Source organism: Hemitrygon akajei, chromosome 3 (genome assembly GCF_048418815.1).
Source record: "Hemitrygon akajei chromosome 3, sHemAka1.3, whole genome shotgun sequence".
NCBI classification, from domain to species: Eukaryota; Metazoa; Chordata; class Chondrichthyes; order Myliobatiformes; family Dasyatidae; genus Hemitrygon; species Hemitrygon akajei.
Genome location: NC_133126.1, coordinates 118,478,827 through 118,498,976, shown reverse-complemented (window position 1 = coordinate 118,498,976; position 20,150 = coordinate 118,478,827). Strand labels below are relative to the sequence as shown.

The 20,150-nt window shown below is 44.7% G+C and overlaps 1 protein-coding gene across 2 annotated transcripts in view; it reads left to right on the top strand.

Annotated features, from left to right (window-relative positions):
* The window catches only part of sned1 (sushi, nidogen and EGF-like domains 1), a 147,675-nt gene that overhangs the window by 114,309 nt on the left and 13,216 nt on the right, over positions 1-20,150 (top strand). The window contains exons 20-24 of one of the 2 annotated variants that reach the window (XM_073040661.1): positions 245-357; positions 7,465-7,743; positions 9,002-9,170; positions 11,486-11,568; positions 11,819-11,935. In XM_073040661.1, coding sequence (XP_072896762.1) covers positions 245-357; positions 7,465-7,743; positions 9,002-9,170; positions 11,486-11,568; positions 11,819-11,935 — 761 coding nt within the window. The remainder of the gene's footprint in view (positions 1-244; positions 358-7,464; positions 7,744-9,001; positions 9,171-11,485; positions 11,569-11,818; positions 11,936-20,150) is intronic. The other variant, XM_073040662.1, reaches the window with a different exon arrangement.

The following is a 20,150-nucleotide window of genomic DNA, read 5'->3' as shown; positions in this document are numbered from 1 at the left end:
CAGGCAGAGAATAGAGGGATGTAGATCATGTGCAGGCAGATGGGATTAATTTAAATTGGGATCATGGGCTGAAAGGCTATCACCTGTTCTGTTATGTCAATGTTCCTATTTTCTTCTGTCTAGAACTAATTATAGAAAGTGGCCAACAACCACAAAACATTAGCCTTGGGGAGAGCAGAGCAATGAGCAATCTAAGGCTCGTTAATAAATGCACCTTGCGCTTTTCTTCCTTGTCTTCCTACAGTGACCTTTCTCCAGGAAAACTCTACACAGTGGAAGCTGTGCCTCAAATGGGTCTCAATGGTCAGGAGCACCCCTGGAGGGGTATAGCAACACAGTCGCTGCGTGTGTGGACACGTAAGTTCTTCGAAGTTTTCTGCAAGGGTTCACATTATGTTACACCTGAAAGTGCGTCAGTTTTGCTTCAGGGCAGAATAAATGGCCTGTTACTTTTCAGGTTGCCAAAGCACTGTGTGGGGTCAGGTCATAGTGTGTTCCTGTGTCTTATAAAATCTTCATGTGAAAATAAGATATAGCAGCAAAAGCACAATGCATGGCTCTTTGAGAATGCTCCATTTGAGAAGATCCTGCCTGACCTCATACACATCCAGTGTTGACCCGTTACTCTGAGCATTGATACTGTCTGTAATGGCACCCACACCCCATACAAGGACATTTCACATTAGTCATGCTGTGGTGAACTACATATACCTGTCTGGACACGCCCCCCCCCCCCCCGGCTGACTGCTCCTGTGGCTCCTCCCACTGACCCCGGTATAAAGGCGATTGGAGGCACAGCCCCTTCCTCAGTCTCCAGGATGTAGCGTGGTGGTCAATTGCTGCTTGTTCTTTCTTCCAGTCAATAAAAGCCTATATCTCGCCTCACATCTCAGAGAGTTGTTGATGGTGCATCACATGCACAAGCTGAATCCAACCACATCACATCTCTCCTATTGGAGCATTGCACAGGAAGTTTGGGGCCATTTTATTTGCGAAGTTACCACTTTGAGCAGCCATGTTTTACTGGGAGAGAAATTTACATCATGGAAAGGGACCTTTGGCAGTGCTTGTTGAAAAAGAGTTACCTAATCCAAATGAAAGGTGCAGAATTGTGGCTGTAGGTCACACCTCTTCGAGGGATGATTAGTTTTCATGCAGCAATCTCTTCAATTATGAAAGGCATAGATAAGATAGAGGCAGGAAAGTTGTTTCCACTGATAGGTGAGACTAGAACTAGGAGACAACCCCTCAAGATTCAGGGGAGTAGATTTAGGATGGAGTTGAGGAGGAACTACTTTACTCAGAGAATGGTGGATCTGTGGAATTCTCTGCCCAGTGAAGCAGTGGAGGCTACCTCAGTAACTATATTTAAGATAAGGTTGGAATGATTTCTGCATAGTAGGGGAGTTAAGGATTATGGGGAAAAGGCAGGTAGCTGGAGATGAGTCCATGGCCAGATCAGCCATGATCTTATTAATGGCAGAGCAGGCATGACAGGCCAGATGTCCTACTCCTGCTTCTATTTCTTATGTTCTTACGTTATGTATACAACCAAGATCTTTGTGACACTTAGTCCCACCATCTTCTGGTTGTAGAAGTCTTTCCTCATCTTTCCTCTTACCCTATACCAATTTTAACCCCTCTGCTCAGGGCAATAGGTTCTTTTTGTTTCCTCCAGTTAGGTCCCTTCTGATTTTCTGTATTTCAGTTAGCTTAGCCCTCAGCTGTATTTGCTGAAGAAAACAACCCCCACTCATCCAATCTTTCCATGCAGCAATCACTTTTTCAGCCCCAGAAACTTCCTTGTAAATATCTTCACCCTTTCTTGTAATACATGACCAGAATCTTATGGAGCATTTAAGCTAACTATTGTTGTACACAGGTTTGGCACAAATGCTCACTGTTATACTCTATGCCTTGGTTAAGAAAGGAAAGCAAATCTCCGCTCCACCCATCACTAGTGGAACTTCTCAGTGGCCAAACATTCCCGTTCCCATTCCCTCCTGACACGTTGGTCCACGGCCTGCTCTTCTTCTGTCAAGATGAGGCCACCCTCAGGGTGAAGGAGTGACACCTTATATTCCATCTGGGTGGCCTCCAACCTGATGGCATGAATATTAATTTTTCCCTGGTTCCTCTACTTCCCTTTCTTCTATTGTTGACTCTGCTCACCTATAAGATCCTTTCCTCTCCACCCATTTCAGAGCCGAGAGGTAATGTTGCAGCTATATAGGATCCTGGTCAGACCCCACTTGGAGTACTGTGCTCAGTTCTGGTTGCCTCACTACAGGAAGGATGTGGAAACCATAGAAAGGGTGCAGAGGAGATTTACAAGGCTATTGCCTAGATTGGGGAGCATGCCTTATGGGAATAGGTTGAGTGAACTCGGCCTTTTCTCCGTGGAGCGACGGAGGATGAGAGGTGGCCTGATAGAGGTGTACAAGATAATGAGAGGCATTGATCGTGTGGATAGTCAGAGGCTTTTCCCCAGGGCTGAAATGGCTAGCACGAGAGGGCATAGTTTTAAGGTGCTTGGAAGTAGGTACAGAAGAGATGTCAGGGGTAAGTTTTTTTACACAGAGAGTGGTGAGCGCGTGGAATGGGCTGCCGGTGACGGTAGTGGAGGCAGATACGATAGGGTCTTTTAAGAGACTCCTGGATGGATACATGGAGCTTAGAAAAATAGAGGGCTGTGGGTAAAGCCTAGGTAGTTCTAAGTTAAGAACATGTTTGGCACAGCTTTGTGGGTGGAAGGGCCTGTATTGTGCTGTAGGTTTTCTATGTTTCTATGTTTTTACCCCTTGACCTTTCCCATCCACCTGACTTGAACTATCACCTTCCAGTAGCCTCCTTCACTTCCATCCCCACCACTCTATTCTGGCGTCTTCCCCCTTCCTTCTCAGTCCTGAAGAAGGGTCTCAGCCTGAAACATTGACTGTTTATTCATCTCCATAGATGCTGCCTGCATTGCTGAGTTCCTCCAACATTTTGTGTGTGTTGCTTTTGATTTCCAGCATCAGCAGACTTACTCGTGTGTGTATATGAAGCAAAATAATGCCATTTTCAACTCCTTATTGACCTGACTGATTACCTTTACTGATCTCTGGGTGTATACCTCCCTTGTCCCTTTATTACTCCACACCACTTAATATCCTCTGATTTACTGTGCTGTCCCATATTGCATGTTCTCCAAGTTTATTACATCACATTTCTCCAAATCAAATCCCAGCTTCCATTTTTCTGCTCAGCTAACCATTTCTTCTCACAATCAAGAGCCTTCCTCTTTACTGTCAACCACATGACCAAATTTTGTATTGTCTACAAAACTTCTCTATCACAGCCCTACCTTTAAACTCAAGTGGCCATACTGACTTACTTACTGCCCATTACACCACTAGCGCTTAGGGCAGCAATGAAGGTACTTGAACTCTGCTGATGTTCAGGGCTTCCTTCATCTTGTCAGTAGCTTCCTCTCAGTTTTTACTGCTGTCAGACATGCAAGTCCCTGGTGGAAACTCAGGAATACCGTAGCACTCAGATATAGAATGATTCTTCATTACTGTTTCCGTAAGGGTTTTGTTTGACCTGTCAGGGCTGTTAGCATGAGCTAAACCCACGAACCTGGAGGGCCAGAGGACCATTCAGTCTGGCTTCTACCCTTTGACCTGTTCAGCGTAGGTGACCCTACCAAGAGCCAAAGCATAAAGCCCTGTCTCCAGACAGCTTCGCACTCCAGATCATTGAGGCACAAAAGCCTCCAAACCAAGACAAAGTTGTGGTCCTCTTGGAGGTCAAATGATCATGTTTATTCCAAAATCAAGTGGCCAAACACTGAGCTGCAGAACTGTGCTGGTAATATAGCAGCCCAACCACCTGTCAATTATTTATCCTTGATTTGTGCTGTTGTGCAAGTTTTGAATCTAATTTGGACCTCTCCCTTGAATCCCACAGACTTTTCATATCGGTACCAATGACATAAGAAGGAAAAGCAGAGAGGTCTTGAAAAGAGATTTCAGAGAGCTGGTGGAAAGCTGAGAAGCAGGGACTCCAGGGTAGGAATTTCCAGTGAGGGTAGAAACAGGACAATTAATCTTTAGGGATGCAAAATAAAAAAGGGTAACAGATATGCTACGCAAGGCATTGTATCTCAATGCACGGAGTAGAAGAAATAAGGTGGATGATCTTGTTGCACTATTACTGATTGCCAGATATGATGTTGTGGCCATCACTGAATCGTGGCTGAAGGATGGTTGTAGTTGGGAGCAGAATGTTAAAGATTACACATTGTATTGGGGGGATAGGAAGGTAGGCAGAGAAGGAGGCATGGCTCTACTGGTAAAGAATGGCATCAAATCAGTAGAAAGATGTGACATAGTATTGGAAGATGTTGAATCTTTGTGGGTTGAGTTAAGAAACTGCAAGTGTAAGAGGGACCTGATGGCAGTTATATACTCCCAACAATGGACCATAGATTACAACAGGAAATAGAAAAGGCATGTCAAAAGGGCAATGTCATGATAGTCATGGGAGATTTTAACTTGCAGATCGATTGGGAAAATTAGGTTGGTAATGGATCTCGCGAGAGTAAGTTTGTTGAATGCCTAAGAATGGCTTTTTAGAGCAGTTTATTATTGAACCTACCAGGGGATCACCTATACTGGGTTGGGTGTACAGTAATGAACCAGAGGCGATTAGGGGCTTATAGTAAAAGAACCCTTAGGAATCAGTGATCACGGTATGATTGAGTTCAACTCGAAATTTGATAGGGAGAAAGTGAAGTCTGATGTAGCAGTATTTCAGTGGAGTAAGGGAAATTACAGTGGTATGAGAGAGGAATTGGCCAAAGTAAATTGGAAGGAGCTGCTAGCAGGGATGTCAGCAGAGCAGCAAAGGTGTCTGTTTCTGTGGAAAATGAGGAAGGTACAGGACATGTGTATTCCAAATATGAAGAAATACTCAAATGGTTAGATAGTACAACCATGGCTGACAAGGGACGTCAAAGCTAATGTAAAAACAAAAGAGAGGGCATACAACAAAGCAAAAATTAGTGGGAATATAGAGGATTGGGAAGTTTTTAAAAGCTTACAGAGAGCATCTAAAAAAATCATTAGAAGGGAAAAGATGAAATATGAAAGCAAACTAGTAATTAATATCAAAGTAGATAGTAAAAGCTTTTTCAAGTATGTAAAAAAATTAAGAGATATGAGAGTGGATATAGGGCCACTAGAAAATGAGGCAGGAGAAATAATAATGAGGTACAAGGAGATGGCAAATGAACTAAATGAGTATTTTGCATCAGTCTTCACTGTGGAAGACACTAGCAGTGTGCCAGGTGTTGTAGTGTGTGAGGGAAGAGAAGTGGGTGCAGTTACTATTACAAGGGAGAAGGTGTTCAAAAAGCTGCACCTGAGGGCTCTGAAAGAGGTAGTGTTGGAGATTGTGGTGGCATTAGAAATGACCTTTCAAAAATCATTGGATGCTGGCATGGTGCCAGAGGACTGGAAAACTGCAAATGTCACTCCACTCTTTACGAAAGGAGGAAGGCAGCAGAAAGGAAATTATAGACCCGTTAGCCTGACCTCAGTGGTTGGGAAGATGTTAGAATCAATTGTTAAAGATACAGTGATGGAGAACTTGGTCACACAGGACAAGATAGGACAAAATCAGCATGGTTTCCTTAAGGGAAAAATCTGTTGTAACTCTTTGAGGAGAGTACAAGTAGGATAAATAAAGGAGATGCAGTGGATGTTATATATTTGGATGTTCAGAAGATTTTTGACAAGGTGCCACACATGAGGCTGTTTACCAAGTTAAGAGCCTGTGGTGTTACAGGAAAGTTACTAAGATGGTGAGAGCAATGGCTGATTGGAAGAAGGCAATGAGTGAGAATAAAAGGATCCTTGTCTAGTTGGCTGCCAGTGACTAGTGGTGTTCCACAGGGGTCAGTGATGGGAACACTTCGTTTTATGCTGTATGTAAATGACTTAGATGATGAAATAGATGGCTTTGTTGCCAAGTTTATAGATGGCATGAAGATTGTTGGAGGGGCAGGTAGTGTTGAGGAAACAGGTAGGATGCAGACGGAATTAGACAGATTAAGAGAAAGGGCAAGGATGTGGCAAATGAAATACAATGTTGGGAAATGCATGATCACGCACTTCAGTAGTAGAAATAAATGTGCAGACTATTTTCTAAACGGGGAGAAAATCCACAAACATCTGACATGCAAAGGGACTTGGGAGTCCTTGTGCAGAACACCCTAAAGGTTAACTTGCTGGTTGAGTCGATGTTGAGGAAGGCAAATGCAATGTTAGCATTCATTTCAAGAGGTCTACAATACAAGAGCAGGAATGTGATGTTGAAGCTTTATAGGGCACTAGTGAGGTTTCACCTTGAGTGATGTGTACAATTTTGGGCTCCTCATCTTAGAAGAGATGTGCTGGCATGGGAGAGGGTCCAGAAGCATGTTCACAAGGAAGATTCCAGGAATGAAAGGATTATCAAACGAGGAACATTTGATGGCTCTGGGTCCCTACTCGCTGGAATTTAGAAGAATGAGGGGAGATCTCATTGAAACCTTTCGAATGTTGAAAGGACTAGACAGAGTAGATGTGGAAAAGATGTTTCTCATGGTGGGAGAGTCTAGGACAATAGGGCACAGCCTCAGGATAAAAGGGTGTCCATTCAAAACAGAGATGCAGAGAAATTTATTTAACAGAGGGTGGTAAATTTGTGGTATTTGTTGCCATGTGCAACTGTGGAGGCCAGGTCATTGAGTGTATTTAAGGCAGAGATTGATAGGTTCTTGATTGGACAAGGCATCAAAGGTTACAGGGAGAAAGCAGTGGAATGGGTTTGAGGAGAAGGAAAAAGAGATCAGCCATGATTGAATGGTGGAGCAGACTCGATGGGCTAAATGGCCTAATTCTGCTCCTATGTCTTATGGTCTTATAATCTAAAACCAACTTCCCTCCATGGACTCGGTCTACAGCCAACATAATCATAGCCCCCACCTACCCCAGATATTCTCTCTTCTCCCCTTCTAGTTGGGCAAATGATATAAAAGCATGGCAGTATATACAAGGCTCAAAGACAACCTCTACCTCACTGTTATAACTATTGAACAGAGCTCACGAACAATAAGATAGATTTTTGACCTCACAGTCTACCTCGTCATCTTATTGTCTGCCTGCACTGTACCCTCTCTGTGACTGTAACACCATGTTATGCATTCTGTTATTACCTCAACGTACTAATGTCATGAAATGACCCACACGTGGAAGGCATGTAAAACAAAGTTATTCACTCTACCTCAGTACGTGTCACAATAAGAGACCAATTTTACCAATTTTATTTGACTAGTGGTGGGGACACAGTTTCTGGGTTTTGGTGGAAGCTTTTCATTGCTATAGCTGTTGGGTATAAGGAGCAAAGCAAAAACTCTTGTCTATGCTTCTCCTACAGGACCACTCGCTCCTCAGAATCTCGTGCTGCTGAGGGTCACAACGACGACAGCAAATTTCCACTGGAAGAACCCCCCAGCTGGCTCAACTGATGGCTTCATCATGAATATCACAACCAGCCACAGCGTGAAAAGCCGCTACCTTCCTGATGGAAAGTTAACTGCCTACACCCTCCACGACCTGGACATGGGGCGAAGGTACAAGCTGGCACTAATGAGGGTGCAGGACACGGAGAGTGGGAAGCTGGTTAGTGATCCAGCCCATCTGAACTTCAGCACACGTACGTACGAGCAGCGGATCTCCAGATTGCTGAGTAAACTGAGGATGTACTGTACAAGCAAGGATACCGGGCCGGGAGGTGGGAATGAAAGGATGGACTGACCTGGGAAGCATAATGTACCGAGAATGTGGATCCAGCATTTTGTGTGGATTGCTCTGGATTTTCCACACCTGTGTTTACCATATTCTGCATTCTGTTTTTACTAATTATCTTGATGCACTCCCTCAGTGTACTTATAGAATGAGCTGTATGAATGGCATGGAAACAGAAGCTTCTTACTGTATCTCAGTATACAAGACAATAGTTTACCAAATGCCACTTGGGATTATTCGGACAGCTGACATAGACTTGAAGTGGCTGAATATCCTCCAACATTGTAAAGATATATGAGATATTGAGGATAGGAATTAGGGAGATAAAAGTGTGAGAAAATGGGTAACACAGTGGTACAGCTAGTTGACCTGTTGCCTTGCAGTGCCAGAGACCTAGGTTCAGTTCTGACCTTGAGCACTGGCTATGTGGGGTTAGTGTGCTCTCCCTATGATAGCATTGGGTTCATCCATGTGTTCTATTTCCCTCAAGCATCCCAAAGACTTGTGATTAATAGGTTAATTAGGCACTGTACATTGTCCCTGGCGTAGATGGGAATGTGTGAAAATGGGTGCTTAATTGCCAGCCTGGTCTCATTGGGTCAAGGGTCCTGTTTCCATTCCAGTGTCTCTCAAACATTTAGATGCTGCAAAGAGAATACAATGAAACAGAATGACCTGAGTCTTAAGAGAGAGAGCAGAGATTTGGTAAAAGGATAGGGCAACAGAGCAGTTACAGAATTAGGAGTTGGACCTCATGAGAATGCAGGTACCTTCACACTGTCGGTTATATCTGGCCCTACAAATTTTGTGTCAGACTCAGCCTCCACCATGCAATGAAAGCAGAAAATAGAGGGCATACTCGATGCATTAGGCAGATTCTGCGGTGGGAATTACAGCCAAAGTGAGAGAAAGATGAACATTTGATTTGCAATCATATGCGCACATACAATTGGCAGTGGCAAGCATTTGCAGTGTCAGACATTGGGTGTAAATTCACTGACTGCAATCATTAGAGTCAAGGTTTTCATAAAGATCTCCACTGTGTACCAGCATATTCAAGTGTACGGTGCAGTCTGAAGATGCCTTAGAGAAAAGCAAATTGTTGAAATGATGTTGGAATAAATGAGAGGCAATGGCACTAATGATCACCCTGCATCCTTTGTTAGTGGGAATCCATGGAAGCACAAGCCAAAGAGAAGGGCAAGGAATTGGCAAGGCCAACTTGGACCCCATTGATGAGGGGATATATGATAACCTGTTACAAATCACGGCACAGCCTGACGAGGAGGCAGAAGTCAGCAACAGGAGCTATGAAGACAATTCCCATGCCATAAGGTAGGCACACTGCTTAAGTGTTTCAAAATGTCCTCTTTATCCTCTTACCTCCCACTTCATCCACTTGATTTAGGAGTCCTCTGAAGTGTAGAATTTTCGAAGGTCCTAAAGAGCAGGGTGAAAGATGAGGCAGAGAGGTGAAACATTGCTCAGTTTTGACAGGGAGGGAGTTGATACGTTGTAACTGTGTCTGGATATGTGTTGTTACTTGCATAAGCCAGGTACATACTCTATGTTTCTAGATGCGCTAGTGAGAATATGTTGGCAGCAGTCTGAACAGAAAATCCTAAGGTTAGAGCACCAGACCAACCAGGCCATAACAAAAGCAAAACAGTGCCAGAATTTTTAGCTATTTCCCCTCATTGAACTGACAGACAAAAAACAGGATTAGAAAGAAAAGTCAATGCAAAGGTCCTAGAACACAATCACACATAGTAAAATATTCATGAGTTAGATAATAGCTGGCTCCCTGAGGTTATCTGAGATTTTTGATCTATCAGGGTTTGAAATCAAATCGAGTTTGTGGCAGATTTGAAGGCTTGATTAAGGAGCGATGATCAGGTGTTTTAAATGAAGCTTCAATAGGATTCAACCCAGGAAAACTTAATAGAATAAAGTAGGGAACTTCTTACTCAGCTTAAAACCAGCTATGGGTCTAGAGAATGTTGGTGGGATCACGCTGGCAATGTGTGACAGATACTAAAAGATGAGTTTTTCAGTTTCTAACCTATGTATATCTGTCCTTTAAGTGCTTTGGGATTTAGCACGTTGAGATCATGCTGAATACATTGATGATATTTTGACATTAATGGTAAGATCAACCTTTAACCTGCAACTCTAATTGCCTTTGACAAGGACCGTATGTGAAGATATTCCTAAGGTATTTATTTATTTAGAGATACAATGCAGAATAGACCCTTCCAGCCCAACAAGCAGCACTCCCCAGCAAACCCTATACTAATCACAGGACAATTTACAATGACAGATTAACCTACTAACCAGTACGCCTTTTGGCTGTGGGAGGAAACCAGACACCTGAAGGAAAACCATGCAGTCACAGGGTGAACATACAAACTTCTTACAGACAGTAATGGGATTGAACTCCAAACTCTGGAATGCCCCAAGCTAACTGCGACTCCAGGATATTGACTTGACCACTATAAAAGGAAATGCAATATCTTCCAAGTCAGGACAGAAGAAAGAAACTTATCAGCACTGGAAATTCCCATGTGCCCAGTAACCATTCAGGTGGCTGATACTGAGGGAGAGTAAGGCTCACATAATCTGTGATCTGACTTTTTAATTTTAATACTTCAGCATCTGACTCCCTTTAAACTCACCATATCATTCGTGTATGTGCTCCCTCTGACTCATCAAGACCCCAGTTGCTGCACTTCCATGAAATTTACTGGATCCCCAGTTTCTGTAATCCCCTGAAATTTGCTAGAGTCACCCTGTATTCCCTTCTGATTCCCTGTGGCTCAGACTTCCTGTGCTCCAGACTCACCAGGGCTCTAATTCCCATGCTCCCTTATGACTTCTCGTGTTCTCTTTGAACTGACCGGGGATCAATTTTAAGTCCCTTTACACTTAATGGCTTCACTAGATAGTTTATGATGCTACTCTGCAATATCGAAACACAGCCAATTAAAAGTCTGTTGAAGTAATAATACAGATAGCATTCAATAGTCTGGAAAATCTGCCAATCTGGTGTGAAGTCCTGTGTGTGCCTGATTATTTGGGTCTTACTTTATTGAGAAGAAGCTTTGGTGAGTTGCTACAGTGCAATCATTGTTGAGGATGTAGAAGGAGCAAATATTTGTGTCCAATCACAAGCAAGAGTCCTGCCGAAGGATTTCAGCCTGAAACGTCAACTGCCTGGCTTGCTGAGTTCCTCCAGCACTTTTTGTTCTGTGTTGCTCAAATATTTGAGGTGACTGCCCCACTTTACCCAGGCTTCTTGAGTGCTCCTAAAATTGCCATCATTCAGAAAAGCAGATAGTTTTCCATCACGCCACTTACCTGTACTCCGTAGATGATGGAAAGGATAGAGAATCAATAGGTGAGTCCCTTGCCCAGTGATTTTAGCCTACAGTTATCTTCACTGTGTGAAACCCGAGAGAATTTGTTCAGCCAATGTGGAAGGTTGTTAAAATTGCATTTAACCTACATTGTACTGACTAGGGTGCACATGGAGAGATGGTTGTTTAATACTGCTTTTAGTCTTACAGTTGTTCACCGCACTGTAAGCACCTCATCAGGGAAACTGGAAATCAATAAAAACAAATTTAAATTATGTTGAATTGACTTTTCAGGTATTCAGAAATGCAGGATGGAAGAGGGAGAATCAGTGCCACATTTGCAAATCTGCAGCCCAAGCCAATCACACACCGAGCATGTAGGTACCAGAACATAATCAATTTACATGTTTTATTCATTTTAATATTTCTGGCTTTGATCCTTAAAGATTACATGAATTGTATGTAATTGATATGCAGAAGCAAAGTGCTTCACAGAAACATAAACAGAGAGAAAGATAACTGAGGATGGTAAGAATAGAAGAACAAACAGATCGATCTGAGGAGATTTTGGATTGGGCACTGTCTTTTATCTTTATTCTTATCTCATTTAGTTGTTTTCCTGAACAGCTCCAGAGCCTCCAATCCAACTGGAAAATTTGGAGGAGTCTACAAATCGAATCAGTCTGCCCTTTGAGATCCAAGAGTCTGAGACCAATGCTAAGCCTGAGACAAAAAGTAAGCCTGGTAGGAATTTGTTGTGTTTCTGAACCTGCGGGTTGATCAGAAGATGGCATAGCAATTTAATAAGGACAACAGAAACATTAAGGTAGTCAGAGAGTAATCTTATAAAATACCTAAACTAGGTAGTTTCCAGGAAAATTCCAGATATAGTTGTTGGGCTTTAAGTTGACAGAGCATTGGGAGAGTCAAACAGTTATGCTTTGTAACTTCTGAACATTGAACTAATTCAAAAGAAGAAAAGGAGTCCAAAATACAGGTGCAACTTCTTTGCTTTAAGCGAGACAAGCAGTATTACATAGTAGTTTGATGACTTATGCAGTTCAAGGTTGGCAGGTGAGACTTGTGGCTGTGAAAACAGTCTCGGGTTCTGGGGCCTCATCTCTAGTACTTGTAGGAGTTGACCCTAAGTCTGCAGGAAGTGGTTCTGGCAGCTTGGGATAACTTTCCTCTCCTTCTCTCTCTCTGGATTTACTTCGACCCCTTTCCTTTACTTTCTCAGTTTCCTTCTCTCAGCATCTTGATCTTAGGAGGTGCATTTAGTTCACTGGAGTATTCTCTTATTAATGCTTCATTTGTTCCTTTTACAATCTGATCTTTTGACTTCCGCATCCGCAACATCATCTGACCAATCCTCGGTTTCCATATGTTCATTGACTCCTTCCTTTTTGGCCTTCTGTCCATCCAGCTGGGCTTTGGTCTTTGCATCTACTGTGCTTTTACGAGCAGCTTTTTGTCGCCCACTTGAAGTTCATACAATAACTTTACTGTACACAGAGTGGACTCTGGTTCTTCATACTCTAACCAAAGCCAAATGCTTGTAACGTTCCTCAAACTTGTTGAACTCTCTTCCATCTTAAAATCAAGCCATATTTCACAAGTAACTGCCTGATTAACATCTCAGAAGCTTTCTCAGACACGTTGCCTATGAAAACTGCTGTAGTCCGACCACTGTTTTTAACTTTCACAATTCCTCTTAGCAGCGTGGTCCTTCCTTGGTCCAATATGCTTTTCAACAAGAGGCACAGAGGTTGGCACCAACACTTGTTTGTCCTCTGTTGGGCAACGGTTCATGGTGTTTGGCATGGAGACAGTTGTGGTCTCATCCAATATCTTTTTTAATTCACTTTCGGATGGCTTCATTGGAGGGGATATTGCATGCAGATTGTGGATGGATCTCTCATCAAGTTGTCGTTGTCTCAGTAAGTCACACCCCCCACAATGCTGGCCCTTCTGTTTTTACACCATACAAGCTCAATGTGGCTTGTTGGTTGTTGTATTTCACTGTTACTGATGTCATTCCCACAGGAGCTTCTCTTCTCCAGTGTACGTTCTTAGTTGGAATATACAGGTTTCAGTTTGGTATCCTTAAAATATTGTTCAAACTCACTTTGTGGGATGACAGAAACAGCTGAGCCAGTGTCCAATTCTATTTTAATTAATATGCCATTCATTTCTGGCATAAGCCATATTGCTTGTGTATTGATAATTATCACATTGTGGCGACCCACTTCCTAGCGCACTCAAACCGGCTCACAAATAGCCAGCACAAAGGCCAGGTCTGCTTCACCAACAAAGGGAAAGCCTGCGGGGATTTGTGAGTACGTGCCCCTTACAGCATCCGCACCCGGGGAGGGCGGGATGAGGGAGGCTCTAAAGCAAGGCTGTGAGGTTTGAATAAAATCATCTTTAATTGCAGTTTACCAACTCCGTGTCGTTATTTTAGCGCTGCGTGTAGCACACCGCTACAATTGGTGACCCCGACGGTCCAAACGATTTTTGGACCAGAGATGATCGACGCCGCATCTGTTCATGCGGTTTCCTTGAAACTGCCAAGCTTCTGGACGCTGCGACCTCACCTATGGTTCCAGCAAGCAGAAGCCCAATTCCACGTTCGACAGATAGCCTCAGAGGACGCACGTTACTACTACGTGGTGAGCTCCCTCGACCAGGACACAGCGGCCCAGGTTGAGGAGTTCGTACAGTCTCCCCCAGCGGATGGCAAGTACACGGAATTCAAAGCCCTGCTCATAAGGACTTTCGGACTCTCACGGCGCAAGCGGGCTGCCCGCTTACTGCACCTGGATGGTTTGGGAGACAGACCTCCATTGGCTTTAATGAATGAGATGTTGTCTCTGGCCGACGGACACAAGCCCTGCCTCATGTTTGAGCAGGCTTTCCTGGAGCAGATGCCCGAGGACATACGCCTGCTGCTGTCCGACGCAGATTTCAGCGACCCCTGGAAGGTGGCAGCCCAGGCGGACTTGCTGTGGAACGCCAAGAAGGTGAGTGGGGCGTCCATCGCACAGATCACCAGGCCACGCTCCCAGCAGCAAGCCAGACCCGGCCCGGCCACAGAGCCCACTAACCCCAGAGGCAGGGGTGGGGAGCCCAACAAACAATGGTGTTTCTACCACCAGCGGTGGGGCGCAGAACCCGCCATTGTCCCCGCCCTGCCAGTTCCCGGGAAACGCCAGGGCCAGCCGCCGCTGATGGCTACGGCGGCTGGCCATCGGGATAGCCTCCTGTATGTGTGGGACGAGAGGTCGGGACGCCGTTTTTTGGTCGACACCGGTGCCGAGATCAGTGTCTTACCTCCGACGAGTTACGACACCCACAGCAGGGCGCCGGGTCCCACCCTGAGGGCCGCGAATGGCAGCACGGTAAGGACCTACGGCACCCGTATGGTGCGGCTACAGTTCGGCTCCAGCCAGTTCACGTGGGACTTCCCACTGGCCGCCGTAGCCCAACCGCTTCTGGGTGTGGATTTTTTGCGGGCTCACAGCCTGCTGGTCGACCTGCCGAGGCAGAGGCTGGTCCATGCCGAGACCTTTCAGACGTTCTCCCAGGGAGAAGCCCAGTTGCCGGCCCCACACCTGGACTCCATCACGATGTCCGACAACGACTTCACCAGGGTCCTGGCGGATTTCCTATCGGTTCTGGCACCGCAGTTCACGGCAGCCATGCCCCGACACGGCGTACAGCACCACATCCCGACTCAGGGACCACCCCTCCACACCCGTGCTCGGCGGCTTCCTCCGGACAAGCTCCGACTGGCAAAGGAGGAGTTCAAGAGGATGGAGGAATTGGGGATCATCCGGCGGTCCGACAGCCCATGGGCCTCCCCCCTGCACATGGTGCCCAAAGCGACAGGGGGCTGGAGACTGTGCGGTGACTACCGCAGGCTGAATGAGGCTACCACACTGGACCGCTACCCTGTGCCGCACATTCAGGATTTTGTAGCAAACCTGCACGGCGCACGGATATTCTCCAAGGTAGACCTCATCCGCAGATACCATCAAATCCCGATGCATCCAGACGACGTCCCCAAAACGGCTCTCATCACCCCGTTCTGCCTTTTCGAGTTCCTCCGCATGCCGTTCGGCCTGAAGAATGCCGCACAGATGTTCCAGCGGTTAATGAACGCGGTGGGACGTGACCTGGACTTCGCATTCATCTATTTGGACGACATCCTCATAGCCAGCAGCAGTCGTCAGGAGCATCTGTCCCACCTCCATCAACTCTGTGCCCGACTGAGTAAATACGGTCTAACAATCAACCCGGCCAAATGCCAGTTCGGGCTCGACACCATTGACTTCCTGGGCCACAGGATTACCACAGACGGGGCAACCCCTCTGCCCGCTAAGGTAGATGCGGTCCGCCATTTCCCCCGACCCACCACGATCAAAGGCCTTCAGGAGTTCGTAGGTATGGTCAATTTCTACTACCGCTTCCTCCCTTCAGCTGCCCGAATCATGCGCCCCCTGTTCGCCCTGCTGTCGGGTCCGGGCAAGGACATTACCTGGGACGAGGAGTCCGCCGCCGCTTTCATTCAAACGAAGGAAGCCTTGGCGAACGCCGCGATGCTAGTGCACCCCAGAATGGACGTCCCTACCACCCTCACAGTGGACGCATCTAACACGGCAGTCGGTGGGGTACTGGAGCAACTCATCGCGAGTCGCTGGCAACCCCTGGCATTTTTCAGCAAACACCTGCGGCCACCCGAGCTCAAATACAGTCTTTCGACTGGGAACTGTTGGCGCTATACCTGGCGATCCAGCATTTCAGGTACTTCTTGGAAGGTAGGCCCTTCACCGCGTTCACGGACCACAAGCCGCTTACCTTTATGTTCACGAAGGTGTCCGATCCCTGGTCGTCCCGCCAGCAGCGCCATCTGTTCTACATCTCTGAATACACGACGGATGTCCGGCACATCTCGGGTAAGGACAATGTCATGGTGGACGCACTCTCTCGCCCTAACATTCATGCCCTTTCCCAAGGGGTAGACTTTGAGGCGCTGGCAGAGGCGCAGCAGGCAGACGAGGAGATCCCGAGTTACAGAACCGCAGTCTCCGGTTTGCAGCTCCAGGACCTCCCCGTAGGCCCAGGTGAGAGGACCCTACTCTGTGACGTTGCCACCGGCCAACTCCGTCCCGTCGTCCCGGCGACGCATTTTCGACTCCATTCACAACTTAGCGCACCCCTCCATCAGGACAACCGTCTGGATGGTCTCCAACAGGTTCATTTGGCACGGATTCTGCAAGCAGGTCAGTGAATGGGCCAAATCGTGCATGCACTGCCAGATGGCCAAGGTGCAGCGGCACACCAAAGCTCTGCCGCAGCAGTTCCACCCCGCCCACTGGCGTTTCGACCACATTCATGTGGATATCGTGGGCCCCCTGCCAGTGTTGCGAGGAGCGCGGCACCTTCTGACTATCGTGGACCAGTTCACAAGATGGCCAGAGGCGGTCGCACTCACCGACACCACCTCCGAATCTTGTGCCCGGGCACTGATTGCCACCTGGGTATCCCGCTTTGGTGTACCGGCCCACATTACCTCTGACAGAGGCGCCCAGTTCACCTCCAGCCTGTGGTCAGCTATGGCCAGCCTTTTGGGGACACAGCTGCACCACACAACTGCTTACCATCCACAGTCGAACGGCCTGGTGGAGCGTTTCCACCGTCACCTGAAGTCAGCTCTCATGGCCCGCCTCAAAGGGCCTAACTGGGTGGACGAGCTTCCCTGGGTCCTGCTCAGAATCCGCACGGCGCCCAAAGACGATCTGCACACCTCGTCGGCCGAGTTGGTGTACGACGCACCCCTGGTCGTCCCCGGGGAGTTCATACTAGCCCCAAGGGGGCACAACGAAGAACCCGCAGCAGTCCTGGGCAGACTACACAAGAGGCTCGGCAACCTGGCCCCCATACCCACTTCGCAGCATGGGCAGAACCCGACCTGCGTACCCAAAGACCTGCAGAACTGTAAGTTTGTGTTTGTACGAAGGGGTGGGCATCGGCCACCGCTGCAATGACCCTACGACGGACCGTTTATGGTGCTCAGGAACAACGGGTCCACGTTCGTGCTGGACGTTGGGGGGAGAGAGGAGGTTTTCACGGTGGACCGACTCAAACCGGCCCATGTGGATGTGGCGCAACCGGTTGAGTTTCTGGCACCGCGGCACAGAGGCAGACCTCCCAAACAAGGTCCGGCCCAGACTGTGGACATTGGGGGGTGTATCGCCGGTTCTGGGGGGGGTGGTTATGTGGCGACCCACTTCCTAGTGCACTCGAACCGGCTCACAAATAGCCAGCGCGCCGGCACAAAGGCCAGTCCCAAAAGGGCGCCAAGTCTGCTTCACCAACAAAGGGAAAGCCTGCGAGGGTTTGTGAGTACGTGCCCCTTACAGCATCCGCGCCTGGGGAGGGCGGGATGAGGGAGGCTTTAAAGCAAGGCTGTGAGGTTCAAATAAAATCTTCTTTAATTGTAGTTTACCAACTCCGTGTCGTTATTTTAGCACTGCGTGTAGCACACCGCTACAACATGGTAAATCATCAGGCTACACAGTCCTGTGTTGTTCTCATTATTATCAGATTTTTCTTCAACAGCATGCAGATCAGTATTCTTTTTAAAACTGTAACTTGAACTTTTAACCTTTACTCTTCCCTGAGATGTCCATTTATTTTTGTTTTCCTGACACGCTCTTTGTGTGAGTCCTACTTTGTTGCATTTCCTACAAGTTTTGCCTTTAAACCTGCATTGGTCTGGTGTTTATGAACCCCTGTCGCAACAGTAACACAATTTCTTTTCTTTTTCAATCTTTTTATTATTATTATTATTATTATTATTATTATTATCAACAAAATAAAATTGATACATAGATAATGGGATTACAAACATACACATTTCAACTGAACATGAAAGAATACATAAGCAATAGTTACAGTATAAATGAGTATTCCCAAATCATGGACGATACAAGTAACAAATAAACAAGGCAAACCTAGGTATATCATAATATATATTAAAAAAAACAGAAAAAAGAAAAAGAAAAAAAATTATGCAAAAAAACTAATCTAATAATCTAATAACTAATAAGGGAAAAAATGAAAAAAGAGAAAAAGAAAAAATGAAAAAAGGGCTATATATAATATCTCACAAAAATACAAAATCATCAGTGTCGTCAACTCCGATCCTCTCAACATATATAAAATTGAAACTGGAAAAACAAATAGGCTTGGAACAGGGTCATATTACATCATATGAAAATATTGAATAAATGGTCTCCATATCTTTTCAAATTTAATAGAAGTATCAAATACATCACTTCTAATTTTTTCTAAATTTAGACATAACATAGTTTGAGAAAACCAGTGAAATATGGTAGGAGGATTAATTTCTTTCCAATTCAACAAAATAGATCTTCTAGCCATTAATGTAAGAAATGCAATCATTCGACAAGCAGAAGAGGATAAATGGAGTGAGTCCATCATTGGTAAACCAAAAATTGCAGTAATAGGATGAGGTTGTAAATCAATGTTCAATACCGTAGAAATAATATCAAAAATGTCTTTCCAATATTTTTTCAAAAGCGGACATGACCAGAACATATGAGTTAAAGACGCTATCTCAGAATGACATCTGTCAAAAATAGGATTTATATAGGAATAAAAATGAGCCAATTTATCCTTGGACATATGAGCCCTATGCACAACCTTAAACTGTATTAATGAATGTTTAGCACATATAGATGATGTATTAACTAATTGAAGAATTTTATCCCAATTCTCAATAGGGATAGTAAGGTTAAGTTCTCTTTCCCAATCATTTTTAATCTTATAGAAGGGCTCTGAACGTATCTTCATAATTATATTGTAAAGTTTTGATATTAGCCCTTTCTGAGAAGGATTTAGTTCAAACAAATTCTCCAAAATACCTGAAGACACAAAATTTGGAAAAGTAGGAAGTACAGTGTTTAAGAAATTCCTATCTGTAAATATCTAAAAAAATGAAATCTAGACAAATTATATTTATTAGATAATTGTTCAAAAGACATAAAACAATTATCCAAAAATAAATCGGAAAATCGTAGTAATCCTTTAGTCTTCCAAGCTGAATAAGCTTGGTCTATAATAGAAGGATAAAAAAAGCAATTGGATACAATAGGAATATTTAAAACAAACTGAGTCAACCCAAAAAATTTCCGAAATTGAAACCATATACATAAAGTATGTTTAAATATCGGATTGTCAATTCGTTTTGGCAATTTAGAAAGAGCAAAGGGAAGAGAAGACCCTAAAATAGAACTCAATGAAAATCCTTGTACAGATTTAATTTCCAGGTACACCCAATGAGGGCTAAAAGATAAATCCCAATCCTTTAACCAACATATCAAATATCGGATATTAACTGCCCAATAATAAAATCTAAAATTAGGCAATGCCAATCCACCTTCCTTCCTTGCCTTCTGTAAATATTTTTTACCTAATCTAGGATTTTTATTCTGCCATATATATGAGGAAATTTTTGAATCAACATTAGCAAAAAAAGATTTTGGAATAAAAATTGGTACCGCTTGAAATATATATAAAAACTTGGGTAAAATAACCATCTTAATAGCATTAATCTGACCTATCAGAGATAAAGATACTGATGACCATTTAGTAAACAAACATCTAATCTGATCGATTAGGGGTAAAAAATTAACCTTAAATAAGTCCTTATAGTTTTTTGTGATTTTAATCCCTAAGTAAATAAAAGAGTCATTAACTAATTTCCATAAATTGGAACCTGTCTATTTAAAGGAAACAATTCACTCTTATTAAGATTTAATTTATACCCGGAAAAATTACTAAATTGAGCCAACAATGATATAACTGCGGGAATGGATTTCTCAGGATCAGAAATAAATAATAATAAATCATCTGCATATAATGATAGCTT